At 43.7% G+C, this 21,935-nt stretch overlaps 2 protein-coding genes across 3 annotated transcripts in view; both read left to right on the forward strand.

The window, feature by feature from the left end:
* plxna4 (plexin A4) overlaps positions 1-11,756 on the forward strand; it is a 138,545-nt gene extending 126,789 nt beyond the window's left edge. The window contains exons 32-33 of one of the 2 annotated variants that reach the window (XR_015864213.1): positions 9,347-10,491; positions 10,838-11,756. Coding sequence is in view for 1 of the 2 variants with exons in the window: in XM_088406533.1 (XP_088262659.1) it covers positions 9,347-9,418 (72 nt within the window). In the remaining variant the exon portion in view is untranslated. Of the gene's footprint in view, positions 1-9,346 lie in introns of both variants that reach the window. The other variant, XM_088406533.1, reaches the window with a different exon arrangement.
* LOC148405381 (myosin-binding protein C, slow-type-like) overlaps positions 1,472-21,935 on the forward strand; it is a 23,065-nt gene continuing 2,601 nt past the window's right edge. The window contains exons 1-21 of the mRNA XM_088406534.1: positions 1,472-1,789; positions 11,764-11,876; positions 11,994-12,394; positions 12,475-13,276; positions 13,353-13,508; positions 13,570-13,653; positions 13,732-14,474; positions 14,566-14,634; positions 14,712-14,797; positions 14,878-15,434; positions 15,689-15,789; positions 16,931-17,070; positions 17,150-17,298; positions 19,203-19,227; positions 19,325-19,430; positions 19,509-20,624; positions 20,710-20,769; positions 21,065-21,116; positions 21,439-21,499; positions 21,604-21,783; positions 21,861-21,935. The exon at positions 21,861-21,935 is cut by the window's right edge and continues 132 nt beyond it. Of these exons, the coding sequence (XP_088262660.1) occupies positions 15,397-15,434; positions 15,689-15,789; positions 16,931-17,070; positions 17,150-17,206 (336 nt within the window). The 5' untranslated portion in view covers positions 1,472-1,789; positions 11,764-11,876; positions 11,994-12,394; ... (5 more) ...; positions 14,712-14,797; positions 14,878-15,396 and the 3' untranslated portion in view covers positions 17,207-17,298; positions 19,203-19,227; positions 19,325-19,430; ... (4 more) ...; positions 21,604-21,783; positions 21,861-21,935. The remainder of the gene's footprint in view (positions 1,790-11,763; positions 11,877-11,993; positions 12,395-12,474; positions 13,277-13,352; positions 13,509-13,569; positions 13,654-13,731; positions 14,475-14,565; positions 14,635-14,711; positions 14,798-14,877; positions 15,435-15,688; positions 15,790-16,930; positions 17,071-17,149; positions 17,299-19,202; positions 19,228-19,324; positions 19,431-19,508; positions 20,625-20,709; positions 20,770-21,064; positions 21,117-21,438; positions 21,500-21,603; positions 21,784-21,860) is intronic.

Consider the following 21,935-nt stretch of genomic DNA (forward strand, 5'->3'; position numbering starts at 1 on the left):
TGTGAGAAAAAGAAACATCTCAAGAGCGAATCCTTCCACTGACTCGTCACGAGAGCAATCTTGTTGTTCTCGAGCTTGCCGACCGATCCTGAGACCACTTTTGAAGGGTCTTGATCTCATTTTGGCCAAAAGTCTTGGTCTCGTTTCACTCAGTCACCTCTCTCATTAATGTCTCGGTCTCAGTTGGTGTGTTCTTGACTATAACACTGCATTTTTTCGGTTTTTTAATCAAATGAGACTAATACCGGACCCTTGCAAAAATAATTCTTCCAAGGTTTCCCAGTGGTTTTCCTCATCTATCTGTTCTGTTGGCAATTCGAACGGCCTTGGTCTGGTCTTTGACTGTTAATCTGGTCCAGCCATTAGAGCCCGTTAAGTGGCTCAGTCCTGGTGTCACCTCCGGTCCATCATTCCCAATTTGGTGCAACACGGGCTTCCCAATTCCAGAGCGCCTCCACCCTGCAATCTAACAACCCTTTCTGCCTCGCGCCCTCCTTTGGAAGCGCTGACACGCCTGATCGATAGCAACTAATGTGGAGTAAATGGATAAACTTAGCTGCTGCATCACCTGTCACCAACCCTCCGCCCCCGCCTTCAAGAAGCCCGTGTTGTTCGGTTCTTCGCTATTATCTGCAATTCCCGCCGGAATGGACTTTTTCAATGGGAGAGAAATCCCAGAAAGCTATTCTCCGAGTGGTTCTTCTTGGTATTGGGGGCTTCAGACGGCACCCGAAGGCCCAGTGAAATTGTTGTCAGAAACGCGCCTGTTGCTCACCATTCTCCCAGGATGTATTTGGTACGCGCAGCATCCACTTCAACCTGTGGGCCTGGAAGGGGGCTCCTCCCACCTGTGGTCCCTTCTGAAGGTTTCTGATTTTCCCCAAATTGGGGTTTTGGAGTTTTTCCTTCCCCTTCTGGGAGCTTTGACAGGGGATGCTGTTGCGTACCTACACCGGAAAGATGTCTCTGTATGACTTTGGTGATTTAGGGCTATACAAATACAATTTGATTGATTGATTGATATTTGATGACACAAGGGTGAAATCAAGCAGAAAGACTGCAGATTTAGCTTCAAAGGACATTGAGAGGTGTGTGCATGGCTTGTTGACATGCGTTTGGGATTTGATGGCAATCACACCCTTGACAAAACAATTATCCGTCTGCCCGGTACGCCGCCACACCAAGACCCAGACTTTGGCCTTCACACCTTGTGTTGTCATCCTGTCGTGGTCTCTCGCCGGGCCTTTTGTTCTCTTTTCAGTATAATTGCGCCTTCAGTCGTAAGCCTGCGCCTCGGCGTAACAACAGGTTGACTCCCCGAGCGGTCGATTCTCAATCGCGGGCGAAACGCTTTCCTCCGTTGTTTTGTTTTGTTTTTTTTTTCCCAATTCAACACATGATTAAAGGTGACGAGCGGAGCGATTAGCATTCATCTGGAAGCAGAAGCAAAGAACCGGGGCCTCGTAGAAACGTGAGAATCAATCCATGATGAGCCGTTCTGTTATCTTCATCTTTTACATCATCACATGTTTGTGTCATGTTGTTCCCTCTTGCCCGCCCTTTCATCATCGCACTCCACCTTCCACACACTAGGTCTGGGGCTGTCAATCCATGCACGCTATCATTACTGCTTTCTACCCCTGCTACCATTACGCACAAACTCAGTGGGGGCATGTCTTGTTTTCTCCTGTCAGTTTTTTGTCGTCCTCAAAGGAACAATTGATCCTGCGGTTTGACTTCCCTGAAAGCAGAATAGGCTCATAAGGAACACATGGGACCTCATTTGATGGTGAGCTGCAATGCTATTTTCATGTGTATTTTATTTGCATATAAGCCTCAATGTGTCAGTGAAGAGGTCTACGGTATTTTTTCAAATGTCCGTTTGTCGGCCTCGTCCGACAGTTCATGACGCATCTGATTATTAGCCACACTGTATACATTTGTGAAAATCAAAGGCTTTGAAGTATGCCTTTAACTCTTTCAGTGCCATGGATTCAGTGCCAATTCTCATCTTTTCAAATAGCGATTTCAATAATATAATATGTTTTTGCTTTGTTTTTTTTATGGAGAGGAGGTGTCACCCTTGACTAATGCTCAGCTAATATAAGCCGATTGAGTACTGTAGTGACAACTGTGACCATTGGATGGCAGTGTTTCCACACTTACAACACATAGTACCTACATGCAATTCAAAGGAATTGAAGTCAATCTTTTATATGATATCGCCCGTATTTACGTAGATATGGCACACTATATTCCGTTGGCCTTGAAAGGAGCCTGAAAATGCTAAAAACACTGACTCTAGAGAGGTTTCTTATTCCAATAAAGAGTTAACTTGAAAAAATACATGACATTGTTCTCTAACATTTTTCTAGGACTCCAAATTGTCAGTGATTGGCGAGCAACCGGTTGAGAGTAAACCCCTGCCGAGTGAGGATAAGCGCTAACAAAATTTACGGTTACAACCGACCACGAAATATAAAAAACTCCTACTTTTGAAGCGCCGAATCAAGCCGCGCTTCTTGTCCACAATATAATTCAAAGAAGTGTGATTAAATATTGAGGTCAAATAGAATTCCTTGCCTTTGTTTTGAATGACACGATAGTGATTACGATGAATACTTCAGAGCGCTTTATCCTGACACTATGCAAAGGACGTTGCTTTATGAAGCGCGCCTGATGGTGCACTGTGATATAGTTGCTATGACTTCACCCCACCCGTCTGATGTCTTATTTCCTTTACACCCTGTCAAAAAAAAAACATCCGTTGTCAATGTTGAATTTCAATTGCGTTTGCTCGCGGCAAGGAAAAAATTGGATCCGATGCGGCAAACCAGGAAACTGGCATTTCTTGCTATTTCCTTTTTGACCTGCGATTGTCCCAGGTTTTGCTCGCTTTGAGATACAAGCCCCGGGGGTCTCAGACCATTAAACCTGGCAAATCATGGGGGGGGAATTCATTAAGGGTTGATTGCTGACAGTGTGCGGAGGTGGGAATGGACCCAGATAAGGAAGCATCTTGGTAGAAAAATACATTTATTTTTCTTATAATTTTGATAATGACGTCAGGTTATGCTAGGCCAGCGAGAAGGCTTTGCTGGCCCTGATGGTCCACCAGTGTATTTTCCTAAAGCCATGGTTGAAAAGCTGGCTTTCAGCGACTAGCTGTGCGCCCCTCTCGCATATAAACCTCACCTGAAGACACACCCTCTAGACATGGAGTAACGAAACGTAGTACTCCACGAAGCTAATCTCCTGTACGCTCGCTGCCCTTTTCCCCGTGCCTCTTAGATATTCATTAAATAAAGCCGTTCGGCATCGCATTGCATTATGCCGAGCGGAAATGGCTCCTTTTATCCATCAGGAGAATTGAGAATAAGCACACATCACCATAAAACAGCGCACTGCCTCCGAGCTGTGAAGGAAGGTAATGAAAGTGATGGATAATCAGTGAATTGAATCGTAGCAAATATGATCTCTGGACATTAACTCTACGATAGTATGCACACATTTTCTTTTCATTAGACTCCACGCCGCTATTTTAATGAATTGCCAAGAGTAACGAGTGCTTTTGAGGTGGCGGGCCTCGGCCGGGCGTTAATCATGTAAATGGCACAATAGCAATTAAACCTCATAACGCCGGCTGTTATGGCCTTCCGCTGGCCTGGGATTAGCTTCGCGCCACTCCGCGAGAACCTTTAATTGTCCTCCGTTTACTAAAGAAAGGATCCATTCGATGAGGACATCAATGGGAGGATAGATTCGCAGGGTGGACCCCTTTGGTCTAATTAGGGCCGGTTCGCATTTTCAGACCGGAGCAAGGTGGATTTGAACTCGGGTCGCTGAACCGTGAGCCGGACGTGCTCCGCAGAGCTGCCGGGAACGCTTTCCTTCACCGGGAAACCCAGGCACAGTACCCGGTGACCCCGTTTCACTCTCCCATGCAGTTTCGCATATTGAGGGCTTGGACGCTGGCCCCCCCGGACTCGCCAGGTGACAGATGGAGGGGACACATGGAGACAGTGGTCCTCCTTCCAATATTCCGACACTCACGCGCCACTGATTTGGAAATCGGGTAATTTGTTGAAAAAAAAAAAATGCGCGCGCTGTAAACGGTTGAATTATGTATAAAAAATATATATTTTTGAATATAATAACCCTTGCGCCATCTGGTTAGTTCCCCGCTAGCGCCAAAGGCATCAAAATCATAATTAGCCTTGGGCTAGTCAAAACAAAAGCGTAGAGTGCGGCAGCGTGTCCTTCCAATCTCTGTTTGGATGCGATTGACTGACACCAGTCCATCCGGGATTGAGTTATTATGCGCAAGGTTATTGTTAAAAAAGACACTTTGTTTAACCGCAATTGGTCATTGACATAGCGAGGGAATTTGAGACCAGTATTCTTTGCAGTAAAACTTTCACTTTGTTCATTTACGAGTATTTTGCATGCAAGTGATTTTGAGGTTTTTTCCAGGCTTATACTATGCCCCCCATTGGGAACACGGCTTGAGTCTTGTGGGGGTTTTTTTTCCGTTGAGCTCTCGTTGTTTTCTTTACTCATCGAAAATCTCGGGTGCTTCTCTTAAACCTATTTTAAATAACTAGTGCATTTAGAACCCCGGGTAAAAACATCAAAATTGTACATACATATTAAAAATCGGGACCAAAATAATATAGTAAGTGCTATGTATATACAGTATAAAATACATGCATACAATCAGAAAACACCATAAATAAAAAATATAGACCACCTTTCAGTGGCGCTTGGTATGCCCATATTCCCTAATAACTCACAATCGAACAAAGCTTTACCGTTCCGCCATTTTGAAACGAGTGAGGCCGACCAATAGCAGACCACCATCTCCGTGAGGAGACGGCGACCAATATCAGAATTGTAGTGATGCGTTGCAGGGACGGCAACTGAAAATAAGAGTAATCACCTAAAAACGCCTGCAGATGGAGACGAAACAACACAAATACAGCCAACCCCCTAGGGTCATGACAGTTGTTTTTGTCGCAAAACCGGGAAAATACCATAAAGAGGGGATGAAAACAACGTAAGTCAGGGACGTTGTAACACGGGGGTCCGTTGTACCAACAGGTCTTTCCGTCCTGTATCCCTCTATTGTTGTTTGTAACGAAAAATGTTTTTGCTTCCACGCCCTGCGTTGAAGGCAAGTTTCTCAAAAGTAAGCAGTAAGACGGCGCACGAGGTTTGGTGCGTGCGTGTTGATGCCGAATATGAAACACGCTGGCATTTAAGCAGACTTCATTTGGCCGAAGCCAGCGACCGGCCCGCCCGGGGGCTCGGGGCTCGCAATGTCGTGGAGGGCTAGCGGTATTTGTGAAAATGCATGTTTATATCCGCTGGGAGCACCATTCTGATGAGGTGGGAGAAAGTCTAATCTCATCCAATTCTTTTTTTTTTTTTTTTTCCAATTTGGACATTATTTTCAAGGAAGGCGGAGATTGAATGCGGACCGAGTAATTCAGTCTGCTTGGTTCCCCCCGGGCGTCGCACAGGTGCTAGCGACTTTGCCTGACTTCAGCTTTCATTCCTCGGGGTCCTGATGCCATCTCCGCCACCCGCGTACTTGCTAATGGCACCTACCCGTTTGTCTCACTGTGCCGATTTGCGTGTCTGGCTGTCTGCGCATTTTTTCAGTCATTCATTCCGCCGCCTGTCTATCTCCATGCCTTTGCTCGCCGTCCTCTATTAAACGATCGGATCAGTCAGAGCTTGAGTTTCCGCTTTATCGCCGGGCAGCAAAGACGTTTTTTTTTTTGCTATTTTCTCACCCAATTACAGTATCTTCGCTCACCAGTCATCGCGGACAATACCCTCGCCTGTGTCCATAACCTTCTCATTTGAGATAAACACCCCCCCCCCCCCAAAACCCCCGAGCGTGAGAGGCCGAAGTCATCATGTTAAGTCATGAGTCATTTGGAGTGGATCCGAAGCAGTAACATTTTTCTTACAAATTAATACAAGTTCCATGAGAGCGGCATTTAGCTTATTAGCTAATAGCTAATATAGCTTATATATATATATATATATATATATATATATATATATAATTATTATTCTTTAAGTTTTGGTTGATGAATTGTGTTTTCACTCTGCCCACTTCAATATGCGAAGTATGAATCAGTTATATTTCACTTGATTGTAATGCATTTGAGGGCGGCTAGGTGGAGCAGCGTTTAGCGCGTCTGCCTCACAGTTAAGGAACCCGAGTTCCAATCCGACTGTCTGCGGCTTTCCTGTGTGGAGTTTGCATGCTCTCCCGGAGCCCGCGTGGGTTCTCTTGCGTGCATGGCAGATGTATTGAACATACGAAATCGTCCTTAGTCGCCCTTAGATCTTCAAATTCCGTCTCAAATAAGTTCCGAGAGATCCAATGCACAACTCTGTCATTCCAAGTCACGAAGCGTCATCCGCATCGTAATGCTGACTGAGATGTGCAACGGCGTATTCTGGGAAAAAGGTTCAAGAATCTCAGTTATGAGACATAAAGCGGAGGATTCTAAGATTCTCCGTTTTAGTAAATATTCATATTTTTGCACCTGATGGGAGGAGGGATCTTGGCATCCTTCCAGCATCCATAAGACTACGGAGAAAAGATCTGTGACATTTGAGCCCGGCTGTGATTGATGTGTTTTTGAAGCGCGCCGGGAGAAGGTGCCAAAGCTTCTTTTGTGGCCCCGCCACCGACGGATCGCGCGTCACGGACGAGGCGCCCGGCTGGGATCTGCGATATGCCCATTTCCCAGTTGGAAATGGTGCGGTGGAAATGCTCCGCGTCTCGGTCTCTGATAGACTTTTTAGGGAGGTTGCTCGAATGTCCCACCAGCTAGCATTAGCATTACCGGCAAATAAATTTCAAGCTTGAAAGCTTGCGCTTTGACGACTGTCAAATGTCAAACATTTTCTATTTGCCGCCATTCTTCCTGCCAAGGTGACATTTGAAAAGTGCACTTCCTCTCCGCGCCGTCAATCTGCCCCCCCGCTAGCCCCGCTCCCTGCCCCAGTCTTCTCCCTGCCCACTGACCGCTTGCCCAGGAATTTTTAAGTCTTTACTCATAGTTCTAGTAGTTCAAACTGTTTCTACTAAGTCCAGTGTATAAAAACCAGGTGCAATACTTTAATTCAGGTAATCGTTTTGTGCCACTTGCATTTATGAAGCAGTGTGCTCAGAATTCAAATAAAATAACCGCTGCAGTGTGAACTCTGCCTTCCCGTCATCGTTTGGTCGGCATGCGACGGCCGCTACCCCGAGGGCAACTCCGGCCGGAAATTCCTAATCCATGCACAGACAAAGTGTATAACTATTCTCCGAGGCATATATTCTTTATCCTGTGTCAGAAACGATCGTTACTCAAGTTAGATTCCTTTTCAGGAGTCGTAAAAGCTTTTTATTTATTTGTTTGCATGATAGTGTTTTACCGCCCTCTAGTGGCTAAAGCACGCACGACAGGAGCTACAAATCTTGGAGAGTGTGTGTGTGGTTTATTCATTGTGCTAACAATGTTTATTCATTGTGCTAACAATGAATAAAGGCAGTAATGGTGAATTTTATTGGGTTATTTGGGGTTATATGTCAAACGAAAGCAGGAAGTAATAAAAGGCTCGCCCAAATATTTGATTTTGTGATAGTCGCAGAAAGAATTACTACTGCTGGACATTATCAAATTGCCATAGGTGCATTTTTGAGTTGCAGCGATATCTGACTTCAAGCATTTGTCATCTTGGTCTTCCTTCGGTGAAATGTCTTTGTCAGTTTGCGTTTCTTCAAATAATGCTTGTAGAATGTGAGAGTCTCGGATACAAACGCAGTTGCGTGTGGGCTTGAAGTCATGATAAAAGTTGAGGAAAAGGGGGAGAAGCGATAAATGCGATGCAATACTGCCCTCCTGTGGGGAAGTTGAAAAATGACATTGGATTTTGGTTTTGACTGAATTGATTTGCAGCATGCTTTTTCTGTTTTTGTTACCTGGAATTTGTGAGGTGTCGTTGCACTTACGAATGAAACCGAGTGCCAGTAAATTTCGTGTCCAATCAATGCTTGATCTACCTTTCATTTTAAATGTGAAAGCATTTTTGAATCTATTCAGAATAATAAACTGCTGGATACATTTCGACATGGAAATTCTGCTTTCAACTGTTTTCTCTACCCTATGGTGGAAGTAATGAAAAACTGCAGGGGACTCCTTTCAACATCTGGTAGTACTTGCTTTCTTTTGCTTATCCGCTCTTCTATCGATCAATCGCATTTTTCCCCAGGCAATTTATGTTCCCGTTTCAAGAGCTTACAATCGGTTTCAATGTAATGGGCTGCTTTCTTGTGGCCATAGCGGAACACTGCAGGAGATTCCGTGATAAATCAGTTGTTTTTAGGAGCGTGTCAATCGTTCAGTTATACCTCATCATAATACAGTAGTTGCTTTTGTTTCGGATGGCCAATCTTAACCGTTGTGGTTGCACAACGGCTGGATCAAATAGCGTTCAAATGGGAATCGTCTGTTTTGTTTTTTTTGTCTGTTTGTTTGTTTTTTTAATACATAAAAACTCTGGGACATTTTAACTGTCTTTCAATTGGTTTAATTGTAACGGTCTGCCCTCTTGCGGACAAAACTTAATACTGCAGGATACTATAAACTAGTTCGGTTTAGAAGTGCGTGAGTGAACTGTAACCACGATTTAGTTTTACTTAGCAACTTTTAAATGGCTTTCCATGATGGACTTTGCCTTTCAGTTTTAAAATTTGGTAACTTCGCTACCTTGAAAACTACGACTAAAATATCGATGTGACAGCGCCTCTCGTCGTTGCTGCAAATCACAAGTTTTAAATATGGTGATTTAGATGTGCCAGCCAATTTATATTTGGTCATTTTCGTTCATTTCTAAACCGAGTCTATATGCAAATTTAGGTGTGCCAGCGCAACTTTTTGATTGGTCAGCAGGTGTCACATTCCTTCCTGTTTGACCGCCCACATGCAAATTTTCGTGTGCCAGCGCAATTTTCTGATTGGTCCGCATGTGTCACATTCACTCCTGTTTAACTGCCTATATGCAAAATTTAGTGTGCCAGCGCAACGTTTTGATTGGTCCGCATGTGTAACGCTAATTTCCACTTAAATATATATGCAGTCCAAATTCAAAAGCGGACGTAGACGCTTGTCTGCAATAGAAGTCGAGATCAATTTCGCAAATCGAGCTGCTGATTATCATTACAAATGTATGACTTGTCTTTGTTAGCTTAGCCTCTTCGACGAGAACGCCGACAAACATTCTGATGTTGTGAATGAATGTTTATTGTAAGACACGTCAAATACTTTATTTTCAGGAACAAGATCTGCTGCCAACGTTTTCCTTTCAACCCTCCTTCATCTGGAACAAAACAGGAGCTATCGAGTAAACAAGTTGGCATCTCAGCGGGCTTTCTGTGTCCCATCAAGCAAGGATTTTGCCACTCATGGAGGTCCGAATCAGCTTGCGTGTTGGCCTGGCTGAGTTGATCGAGCGCTATGTTCTAGCGGCTTAACTTTAGCATTCTCCACGCGTCACCTGATAACGCGTATAAACAACAAGTAAAAATGAAAAGGTTAAAACTACTCACTTTAAAAGCCATGATTCGAGGACACATCCGAAATCACAACAGAATCGATTTCCGTTTACAACTGAACACGGACAACAGAAAGCGAAGGAGAGAATTGTCCCAGGACATCCGAAAAAAAACGATAGACAAACATCTTAAAGGTAAAGGCTATAAGACCATCTCTAAACAGCTTGAAGTTCCTGTGACAACAGTGGCTCATATTATTGAGAAGTTCAAGACCCACAGGACAGTAGCCAACCTCTCTGGACGTGGCCGCAAGAGGAAAACTGATGACAAATTGAAGAGGCGGATCGTTCGAATTGCATCCAAAGAGCCCAGAACAACCTCCAAAGAAATTAAAGGTGAACTCCAAGGCCAAGGTACATCAGTGTCAGATCGCACCATTCGTCATCGTTTGAGCCAAAGTGGACTTCATGGGAGACGACCAAGGAGGACACCACTGCTGGAAAAAAATCATAAGAAAGCGAGACTGGAATTTGCAAAAATGCATGTTGACAAGCCACAAAGCTTCTGGGAGAATGTCCTTTGGACAGATGAGACCAAACTGGAGCTTTTTGGTAAGGCACATCAACTCTATGTTCATAGACTCAAAAAACAAGCATACGAAGAAAAGAACACTGTCCCTACGGCGAAACATGGAGGAGGCTCAGTAATGTTTTGGGGCTGCTTTGCTGCATCTGGCACAGGATGTCTTGAATGTGTGCATGGTAAAATGAAATCTGTAGACTATCAAGGCATTCTGGAGAGAAATGTGCTGCCTGGTGTCAGAAAGCTTGGTCTCAGTCGCAGGTCACGGGTCTTCCAACAGGACAACGATCCAAAACACACAGCCAAAAACACCAAGAATGGCTGAGAGAAAAGCGTTGGACTATGTATGTAGCTAAAGTGGCCCACACGCTGTCTTTCGTTTAAGTCTTACTATATGTTGTGTTTTATCATTTTATTACTTTGAAAGGCTTAAAATGCATTGACTTGTTCTTTTTTTTTTTTCTTTTGGAAAAGAAAAACCTACATGAAATGATTCGGGTCACCCCTCACGTCCCTTTTTTATTTTTTTTTTTCTCAAATGGAAACAAAAAAACCTTACTGCACGTTCCTTTTGTAAAAAAAAAAAAAAAAACGTGTGGGTTGTCTTTTCGTTTGTTTATTTAAAGCTTAAAAAACATGGTCGTTTCTCTCAAAATGGGGACGAGTGTTATACACCCTCTTGTCCAGCAGACGGCGGTATGCACCTAAACGGTGCTTACAATCGGCCACTAATTGAAGACTGAAGAAAAAAAAATCCTGCGGGTGAGTTGGAGTCAGGTGTGCTTGAGCGTATGACTCACATGCAGGTCACGGGTGCGGCAAGATGGCGACCGGACGTTTGCAGGTGAGTACACGATCAAATGTTTGTCGGCGGTTCTCTTCAAAATACTTTGCTTGTTGCAGGATTTTAATGCGTCAGGATTTTGGAGGTTTGATGATCCAGTTTGCTATTCTGTGTTTTTGTTTGTTTGTTTGTTTGTTTTTTTCACGGTAACCGGTGCATACTAAATGTTGTAGCTCGCAGTTCAATTCCCAAGCAAAAAGCCATCAGGGGTATGTTTTTTTTTTTTTTTTTCTGGGGCAGTTCAATTCCCAAGCAAAAAGCCATCAGGGGTATGGTTTTTTTTTTCTGGGGCAGTTCAATTTCCAAGCAAAAAGCCATCAGGGGTATGTTTTTTTTTTTTTTTCTGGGGCTTTCCACATTTGCGTGGGTGGTCGTGTCTTGAAAATGCGTCGCGTTAATTATATCGAGCATATATGGAGAAACTTTTTGCATGGATTGAGTTCTCTCGTTTCCCGCCGGAGTTCGGACGACAAACATTTTCCGGATCTCGTGCATGGCCGCCATTTTGGATCACCGATTTGGATGCTCCGTTCATTTGAGGTAAGTTGTGGCAAAATGAATCCATCTATCGTCCGATATTGCTGATGTGCATTTTAAGTGCCTTGGACAAGTGTTTTTGATTGTATTTGTGCAAATTTAATGCTTTAATGGTTTAATGCTAATTCATCCAAATTTTAAATAGGATGCTTTCGACTTGCATTTACTTGAAATTACCTGTATTACATCAATGAAATGGCCTATAAACGTACTTTTTTTTTTTTTTTTTCCCTAGAGCTAAAAATGAATGCGTTTTCCTAAATGGTGAGCAGGAGGACCTTGGAGCACACTAGACTTGTGGACAATGACAGAAGCTGTTTCAGAAATTCAAAATATATTCTAAAACAGGTGAAAGTACATTTGTAGAACGTTTTCAGTTTTTTTTGTGTTTTTTTTTTTCTCATTTTCGTTGAATTATTGAAAACAAGTTACCTGAACACAATTAACGGCATATTTGTTTTGCAGGCTGGAAGAGGAGCATGATCGATGAGAAAAAGGAACAATTCCACATCAAGGCACAAATTACTTTAAAAAAAAAAAATCTGTGTATTTAATCACCTGTCACTGTTGTAATTGTTTTTCTGTTTGTATTTTCTATATTTAAAACCTTGTACTGAACATTTTGCTTTTCTGTATTTAATCACCTGTTGTACTTGTTTTTCCGTTTGTATTTTTTATGTTTAATCACTTGTACTGTACATTTTGCTGTTTTTTTTTTTTTTTTGCTGCTGTTTCCCCCTCTCACCGTTGTCTTGCAGGCCCGGGCAATAATAATAGAACCGCACACAACTAATTGCACGGTATGCATTTTGCGGTTGAACAATGGGCAGGATGAGATAAAAAACACGGACAAAGAAAGCAACAAGGTGGCTGCCTCCAGTCAAATACATGTGACACTAAACATGAATTTCTGATTCAAGCAACTCAATTGTACTTTTTTTTTCAGGACGTTGATGGATGTGGACAGGATCAGGACGGAGGACTTCTACAAATCAGTCATGCGGCACACAAATGACGTTAATCTGAATCGCAAGTTTTGTGGTTTGTTCAGGAAAGTTGTCGGTTGATGTTTGCAAGGTCTGATGAGTCCAGGATTGGACGGTGGTTTTTGGAGCTTGTGGTTGGAGTTGTGTCAGTCTTGGCAAAGAAGGTTGGAGATAATCAGGTGGTGGTTTGGCTTGTCTGGATCCAGAGCAGATTGTCGTTGATTTTGGGGATGTTGCTTTGAGAGCTGGCGCGTGTGCAGTGTAGGCAGGCTTGGAGGAAAGAGGTGCTCGGTGTGCTGCGTGGTCACGGGGGTACCAAATCAGACGATCGCTACAAAGAGGAACTGGACCGGGGTCATGAGTATTGTTCTGATGGTGTTTTTCTTCTTCTTCTTTCCAGTTGTGTAGTTGGGCTTAATGTGTTATGTTGCTACTCTCCATCTATGGTCCACACCCAGCGATTTGGTTGAGGTCGGCCCCGAGCTTCAGCGAAGTGGTCAACCGACTGGAGGAGATCAGCATGGCAGCCGAATGTGCTCTTCTGATCCTGCTGGAACCTTCATAAGATCTTTGGCCACGAGTCCTGTCATTGTTTATTTTATTTTTTTTAGTATGGTTGACATTTTTCAGTTTTGTGACTGCTCTCTGTGAATCGCTTGCAGCCTAATGACCGGAGCGGGTTGGCGTAAGAGGCGGAAAGAACCACCAGACCAGAGAGATGAGCAACAGCTAATTGTATGGTGGACAAAATGCTGGACGAGGGTAACTTAACACATTTAATACACAATTGAAATGAATAGTGGCATACAGCTACAGTATATAGTTTGTGTTGTTGCAGGGTAAAGGCAGAAGCTGCGAGGATGGGAGCCACCTCGAAGAACCGGAGCAGGATCATAAGTACAACCGTCCGAGAAAACACGAAAGTCCCAAAAGTAAGAATATGCTTGTTGTGCAGGGTGCAAGAAGAGCTGCGTGAAAGGTCCACTCGCCCCAGGTAAGAAATGGCGCAAATAACCAAAGGAGTGGTTCCTAACCTCAGTGTTTTGTCTTTGCAGGACGCAGACTGTTGGCACGAGCAAGATGAAGCCTTCCGCCTGTCATGAAGATGCTCCAAAACAAAAAGCTGATTAGCTCTTGAGGTGAGTGGAAAATGAGTGCACATTCAAGTGGATGTTAGTCACGTTAAGCTTGAGTCCTTCTTTTCTGTCCCCGACAAGGAAGGTGCCGACGCTCCCTGTACGACGCTTGGAGCGCAAGGCCGCAGCTATACATGGGCATGTATATGTTGTGTGTGTGTGTGTATACGTTCCCTCACTAACTCACTGGGTGCACATAGACAACTCACTGCATGATGGGAGTTTTAAACTTAAGTAACTATTCTTTAACATTCAACTGAAACGACTCCTGATCAAGTTTTGTGTTTTGCATGTTCCAAATGAGCCGCCGGGACGGACAAGACGCACGCTCCAATCAAATCAAGCCGAGCTGCTTTTTCGATGGAGCTTCCGCACGAGCGAGCGGGACCCGAGGCGGCCGGAGCACTTTTCCGCAGGCGCTGCTGTGGCCCACAAGTTCTGCAGCGCTTTGAATCATTACGGGCTGCGTCATATTTTCCGTTCGCCTCGTTTAAGATGCTTTTGTGCGCAATGTTCCCCGCTCGGCAGCATGCTCGTCCCGGAAGGTTTGTACTGCAAAAGCTGCCTTCTGCCAATAGCGCTGAAGAATTTTTGCTTTAGGTCAAGGCATGTCGGCAGCAGATTCATACCAGCAGGGCTGTACAAATGCACGTGAATTGTTTTAGGGTGTAGCAGGAGTTGCGGTTTGTTTCGTGGAAGCGCAGCAGCGTAACGCTTATGAATGGACAATGTGTGTGCGCGCTTGTTCAAAAGGTTGCAGGAGAAGTCGGATGACAGGAACGGTTGGACCGAGGGCACGAAACGCATGGCAATTCAAGCGACCAGTAAGTAATGTCGAACGTCCCCCCCAACCTCCTCCTAAAAATGTCATTTTCAAATTTGTAATTGTTGTACCGTGCGCTCTGTTTTTTGTAGGCCGTGTGGGGTTGGACTAAGATGGCCAAGCTGCACCAAGGGCCGTAAGAGGGAGGGTAAGAAAACAAGGTAAGAAAAGGGTGGAGGAAGAACGAAACGCAAATGCAACAGCCAAGTGAAATGTCTCTTTCCATGCGCTTTTGCAGTGGAGCCGCTGCTCAGGACGGGATGCGTCCAAGGAAAATAAGAGGTCAAGCACCAGAATAGAACGCCTCGTGGAAAGACTGCCTAGGTACAAAACAAATACAATGGCAATTTCATCAGGAAAAAAAAGAATTCCACTTTCTGAGTTTGTATTCCTTTGTGTTGCAGAGCTGAGCTGGGTGCGAGGAAGACAGCCAGAAGATCCACATTTGAAGACCGCAGCAGCAAACGGAGAAGTATCCATTGACTGTAACGCGCGCCTGCGAATGTTCACCGCGAGGGGGCAGAGTTGAGTTGTTTGGCCTCGCTTGGGTTGGAGATGGTAGACAAGTTGTGCTGGTCGTGAGGGTAGCAGGTGTGGACAGTAATTTTTTGGAGAGGTTGGTTGGACGCGCGTCCGTCTTTGGTCAGTTGGACAGTGTTTTGGTGCTTTGGCTTTTGTGGATGAAGAAAAGTGTTATTTGGATTTGTGGACAGTGTAGGCGTGTTTGAAGGATGGTGTTCAGTGGCGTGATGTCAAAGGCTTGTGACAGTGTGGGGATGAGCGCTGTCAAAATCGTCTTGGACCAGCCTTATATGTACAAAAATAAAGAAATAAAAGTCTGTCACTAATATGTTTTTCTTTTGCAGTTCTGTTGGGTGGATGATGAATTCCAGATGCGTCCTTGAGCGGGGTCTGCAGTCCTGATGGTCACAAGCCCTTCCTCCACGCAACACCCTCCTTGGTCAGCGTGTGCTCCGTTCCAGTCAACTTGCTTTCACCATCATTAAAAAATATACATATATATATATATGTGTGTTTAGCACATTTTCACAAATTCTTCTAATCTTTGGAAAAAAAATATAACAAGTGCTTTGTCATCCATGCATGTGCATTATTGTGCAATAAAAGCCTCGCCTCTCCTGACTCCTCTTCTTAAAGATCTGACAGCTGTTAGTGTACACGCATGTGCTTTTGTTTTTGTTTTTTTTGTCCCAGGTTTGTCCATGGCTCCTTTGTAGGCCTTGAGGGAGACGGTGAAACGGCCCGGCCCAGGAACAAAGAACAGCGGGACCACATCCGCAAACGACTGCGAACGGGTCTGCTCCTGTCAGTCAGCCTTTAGTTTGCCATAGTGCTTTTGATAGGTCTTAAACGAGAGAACTTTCGTGCGCGCATATGCAAGATAGTTTCCGTCTTTAGTGCATCACCACCTAGTCGAATACGAAAAGTGTTGTTCGCGCTGAAATAACTAATTAGCCCATCATGATGTGCATGTTTACAATACTTTATCTTAAATCTACTCCGAGTCTCCGACAATAATTTATCAGATGGGTGCGTGTATCCCCCTCGTTTGATTATGGCTCGATTTTTTTGTTTTTCGTCGTGAAACACCGACAAATAATTTCTGTTGGATAAAATATGAACTCAAATCTGGTGAATTGAATAGCGAGAATAAATCAATTATGGCGACTGCGCAAAGACATTCACCCACTCAATTTTAGGTGCTTGTCCGCACGAGGCTCGCTGGTGCCGGCCGCAGCAGCACCCCCCCCCCCCCCCCCCCTAAAAAAAAATGTACATTTATCTGCCTCTCACCTATCAACACGTAGCGCCGACGTATTTAAAGTGTCTTGACTAGGCAAGTTGTTTTTTTTAATTCAGCGTCTTCCGTTGCGTCTATTACGTGGGCGCCATATAAAAGGACTACAGTACAGCTCCTTGCAACAGTTGCGCAAACATTAGAAACGCCGAGCCTAATTTTGATCCGACTTTTTTCAATGACTAAAGTACATTTATTTACATTGCAAAAGCCAATAAAAGACCAGCCGCAGCTACGGTTAGTTGCACACAATCAAGATGAATACATTTCGCGACACTGAACCTCAGGTGTTGGAGTCGGCGGAGTAATCCCCTCCGCCCGCAAGGAGCCGGCGGCCTCACCGCATTCCCGTCCTCCTACTTTAAAATCATGTCGAATAAACGCAAAACTTATTGAATTCGGTACAAGTTGTGCAAAATGTTAGTGTTAATGTATTAGGTTGGACGTGGAGCAAAGCTGGGTTAGTACATTGCATACAACTTATTGTTTGCACGCCGCAAGGGTTAGTAGCGCATGACCGATACATACATACAACGGTTAGGGTTAGTTGCACACAATAGGTGAGGGAACGAAGCACATGAGAAGCATGTTCGCAAATGAAGCTGAGGCTCATTTTTTTTCCATTTCTGTGCCGTTAGACCTCCCTGGGCCTCCCCAGATTGCGAATATCGAAGACGTCTGGGGAGAAAATGTATCGCTGTCCTGGACCGCTCCAAGAGATAACGGCAATGCGGCAATAACTGGCTACACCATTCAAAAGGCAGACAAGAAGACAATGGTGAAAAATGGATTTGGAGAGATCTGCAACGCCAATTGCTTGTTCCTCATATTTACACATTTCGATGTGCCGAACGTAGGAATGGTACACGTGCATCGAGCACTTCCATCGCCGTCACCGAACTGGTGGTCGGTAACGAGTACTACTTCAGGGTCTTTTCTGAGAACATGTGTGGACTTGGCGAGTCGGCCACCCAAACAAGGAAGAGTGCCCTCATCGTCAAAGAAGGTATGAGTTTTCTACAAACCACAGACGACAAAGCACCCACGCGCTCCAAACGGGGAAAATGACAAGCCCCCGGACTTCCACCGCAGACGCTTTTGCCTCATGGCGACATCTGAGTGACAGAGACCAAAAAAAAAAAAAAAACACGTTCGTCTACATTAAAGGTTCGGAAACAGGTGTTTGTTTTTGCGTGTATGGAGCGGACTATTCCACGTGAAGCTAACGTGGGCATGCACGCTCATTCATTTTTCAGCAGACAATCTATGAGAATAAAATTACGTTATCTATCCTCTGGAATTTCTGAATAAAATACGTTATAATAATTGCACATTTTAAGGAATCGAATGCGTGTGTTTGATTTGTATTTGACCAAATAACTCGAAGTTATGCCAAAATGAACTAACAAGACAAATAAAGTGTGTCACGTGATTGTATGGCCTCAATTGGGCGCGGCCGACAGCGGGACATCCCAGTCTGCAAAAAAAGAAATAAAAAGACAGGTGAAAAGATGAAAACGAGCACATATGACCTACTTTACATACAACACACCGCCATAATAATATCATACCTTAATAACAACTTTTACATGTGAACTAATGATAAAAGCATGAGTTTCCATGATATGAGTATGAAAACTGACTCCTTAACGGTCATTCAATTGGTTTGAATGCAATAGTCTGCCCTCTTGTGGCGATAATGATACAACGCAGACAGCTCTCAAACTACGTAGTTTTAGTTATGACTACGCGAATGGTTACATTATGACCGCGCGCATTACACCAGTTCAAAGTGTATTTATTATTTGCTTTTTATTTATTTGCTTTTTTATTTATTAAAAGAGCATAGAAATTACTTGTGCACGTAACACAAAAAGTGAGTACCACCGTAATAATATCATATCATAATAACAACTTTTATATGTGGACCGAGCCAAATGAATTCATGAAGAAATGCCCTCAACATGAGTTTCGGTCTTTTTTTTTTTTTTTTTTTTAAATATAACAGAATACAATACAATCCAAAATAATAAGAGTTTCCTTCTTATGAGCTTACGAAAACGGCCATCAATTGGTTTCAATGTAAAGGTCTGCCCTCTTGTGGCGATAATGCTACACCGCAGGCAACTAACTTTATTTAGTAAAAAATTATTTAAACTTTATTTAGTGTAAATTGATACCGCGACTGCATTATTGTTTTGATGGATTTTTTTGGTGTACAACGTGCGGTTTGCCTATCATTTGGCTTAAGTCGACACTTATCCTGACTTTTTTTAACACGAAAACTCAATTTCATTATAATGGTCTATCATTTGGTCTGCAAATTTTTAAATTTTGAACAGAGCTTCAAGTTAGAAATGTTTTATATGGCAAATTATATGTGAAGGTAAAACAAATAATAAAGTTTTGACGTGGGCTGAATGATCAATAATTTTACATGCGACTTCATTCGATACTAATCCCCAATTCTGCGCATCGTTCTAGATTTAAGTCAGCGAACCTTCCACGTGAGACTCGCTTAAAAGAACCCTTATAGTGTACTTTTCCATCTATTTTTAAACATCGTTATTCAAAAGGAAAAACATGCGCAATAGAAAAGCTTTTTAGAGAAGAAAAAAATAAATAAACAAGCATCGGCGGTTAGAAAGATTTTTGGCCACAAGGCAGCGCTAGACGCCACCGGAAGCGGAAGTTGGCTTTGGCGCGAAATAAGTACCCAAACCAGGAAGTGAGCTGTTTAAATTGCTGGCTTGCTCGAGAAATGGCGTTCCGCAGGTGTTCTAATTACGTTCCTCACGTTCGTTTTCTTAGTCAAGTACGCACGCACGCACGCACGGTTGGTTGGAAAATGTTTGTAATTTTTCAAATGTTTTCTCCTCTAATAACTTTCTGTTTTGTGGCTTGTTGCAGGTTTTCGACAAAGCATCGAAGGAAGGTTTGTGCAATCGGATAGATAGGACACATCAGGGAATGAATGAATGTTTCGGTTGTTGCATTGATTTCCGTATTGCTTTATGTTGCTTTTGAGGCAGATTCGTCTAAAATCCGAGTTTTTCACGCTCTAATGTGCAAGGAAGTATCAAACAAGCAAGCAGACGGCTGTGGTCACATGCGGAAAAAATGGCGGCGGGTCGCATGGTAAGCAGCACGCAAATGTTTGTTAATGTTTTTTCCTTCTGGTTTGTCGTTTCCTGCAAGAAATTTGTTTGTTTGTAGGATTTTCACAGCCGTCTTGGAAGGTTTGAGCACAACACGGCACAAGTCTTCCGCGTTTTCGTCATGTGGATCACATTTGTATCCGTTTGTATTCAACCGTGTCGAAAATGCAGATTGCAATCTTTGTTTAGCTTTCAAACGGCTTTATGCTTCGGAATTGTATGGTTACGGATTGTATTGTTTGTTTCTATTGAACATTGTGTTGTGTGCCTTTTTTAAAGGTTTTCATGTGCAACTTTGAATATTGTACTTGAGTCTTTTTGCTTGTTTGCTACGAGGGAACTTTGCATTCTTTGCACACACAAACAAATGAGGTTTTTGCACGGTCATCGAGTGGCGTTAGCGCGGTCCACCTGCTTGTTCTTTCTTGCAAGTGTAAAATGAGGTTTTACTGTTGCGCGACCACGTTGGAAGGTTTGAGCACTTACCAATTTCTAAAATGTCTTGCATATGTTGTTTTTCCTTTTGTTTTTTTTTGAATGGTGGCCACCATTTTTTTTTTTTAATCTTTGCTGACCAAACAGTCCTGATGGCTTTCAAATGGGAATTGAACTGTGTGGGCTTTTTGATGAAATATTTGATTCTGTTGAATATTGCAATGCATTTTATTTTAGGTTGAGTGTTTTATTCTGGGGTTTTTCATGTGCGTATCTGGTCTTAAAGATGGTTGCCATACAATTCAATTACCAAACCTAATGATTTTGACTAACCCCTGTATTGCCTCGTTTGCATCAAACCTCTGCTCCGTTTTCGGTCAAAATAGTCTCTTGCCACTCAGCGGCGCCTAAAATTTTGTGATCATTTTATCCTGTTGGACGTCGCCTATAATTTCTTCGCAGCACAATCAATTTGTGCTACGCCGCCATTTTTGGAATGCAAAATGGACTTCAATTTGAGGTAAGTTGTCTAAAATAACATGTCCAATCTTGCATACTTGATTATTTATATTTGAATATTTTTGAAGATATTTGACTTGTTTCATCCTAATTATTGTTTTTGTTCTTTTTTTTTTCCTGTAGAAATAAATGCCTTCCACATAATATCAGCAAGAACTTTGAATGTGGGCAACTTCTGTGGCCCATTGAAGGATGCAGACTCTGATCATTTAAATAGCTTGTATGTCACATTTGTACTTTTTCTAAGCAATTTTGTTGCTTTTCCCAAATAACTCAAGCTCATTTGAATGTATGGGTTGCCCTAGGTCCCAAGAAGCCTTCGTGTCAGAGATGCACAACCATCAATGGCGCCGCATGCCGTTGAGGTAATCAAACACCTTATGATATGCATGGGATGGCTATGTATGTATTTATATAGTTTTTTCTAGATGTAGTGAGTTGGGGGAAGCAGCCAATTGGGACAAGACACCTCAGCGAGCCTTCACAATTCTACGAGTATTAGTAGCTAGGAAATGCATTTGTCCTCACAAGTATATCGGAGTGTATGTTTACTCTGTCACGAATTCACTGGGTGTGCGTTAATTAAATGGCGGCTGTGTGTGTGCGATCTGCTCCGTTTGAGTTGCTTTCGGCGATGACTCGAGGTTTTGTGCGTTTCAGCGGAGAGGAGAGGACGGGCGGGACTCGGCACCAAAGTCGGCGCTCCAATCAAGTGAGGCTTTGTCCACCCGTCTGCGGCGCCACGTGAGCCCATGCGATTTTGCGTCGACGGGGTCGCGCGGGTCACAGGGAGCAAGCGCTTCCTGGAGCCTCGGCTTGTTTCCGCGTAACCCCTTGCAGAATTCTATCCTCTATAGCCTGCTGGTCCTGCAGAATTCCTGGAGTTTAGGTCCGGGGGTGCCGTCGACCTTTCGGTGGCCGACGCAAATGCGCTTTTTTTTTTCTCTTTTTTTTTTTTTTTTTGTAGCAGGGAGGCCAGCGGAGTGGCGGCGGGAGCAGGATGTACAGTAAATAAAATTGCTGTGCTTCTTAAGGTTAGGAGGAGCCAGATGAAAAGAGAAGCTGGATGAAGGCCACAAAACACGCGGCAATCCAGTAAGTTGCGCTTTGACACGCTCTTCATCGAAGCAAGGCGTTTCCTCGGTTATTGCGGGTTTCGTTTAAATTCATATCTTTTTGTTGCATTTTGTCTTTTGAAGGGACAACCGAAGCAGCCGGTCCACAGATGAAGACCGAAGCGGCCCAGAAACCGAGTATCATCCGCCCGAGGTCTGTGCAAATCGGGCCGGCGTTTGATCTTTGTTTCGTCTCACTTTTTCCCAAGGTGAAGGACTCGACGCTGACGTCTCCATCCGCCGGGTCCGCTTGAGCCACCAAAGGTCTTCGGCCGTCAGTCATGGCGTCACCTTCTTTCACTGTTCTCATTTATCAGTTTTGTTTCTTCCGTGCGTCGCAGGAGCGGGAGGAGCCAGGAGATGAGCGTACGAGCGAGACGGGGGCTGTCCAACAATATGCGGAGCTGGGACAGGAT

This window comes from Hippichthys cyanospilos, chromosome 22 (genome assembly GCF_059441005.1).
Source record: "Hippichthys cyanospilos isolate Australia breed blue-spotted pipefish chromosome 22, RoL_Hcya_1.0, whole genome shotgun sequence".
NCBI classification, from domain to species: Eukaryota; Metazoa; Chordata; class Actinopteri; order Syngnathiformes; family Syngnathidae; genus Hippichthys; species Hippichthys cyanospilos.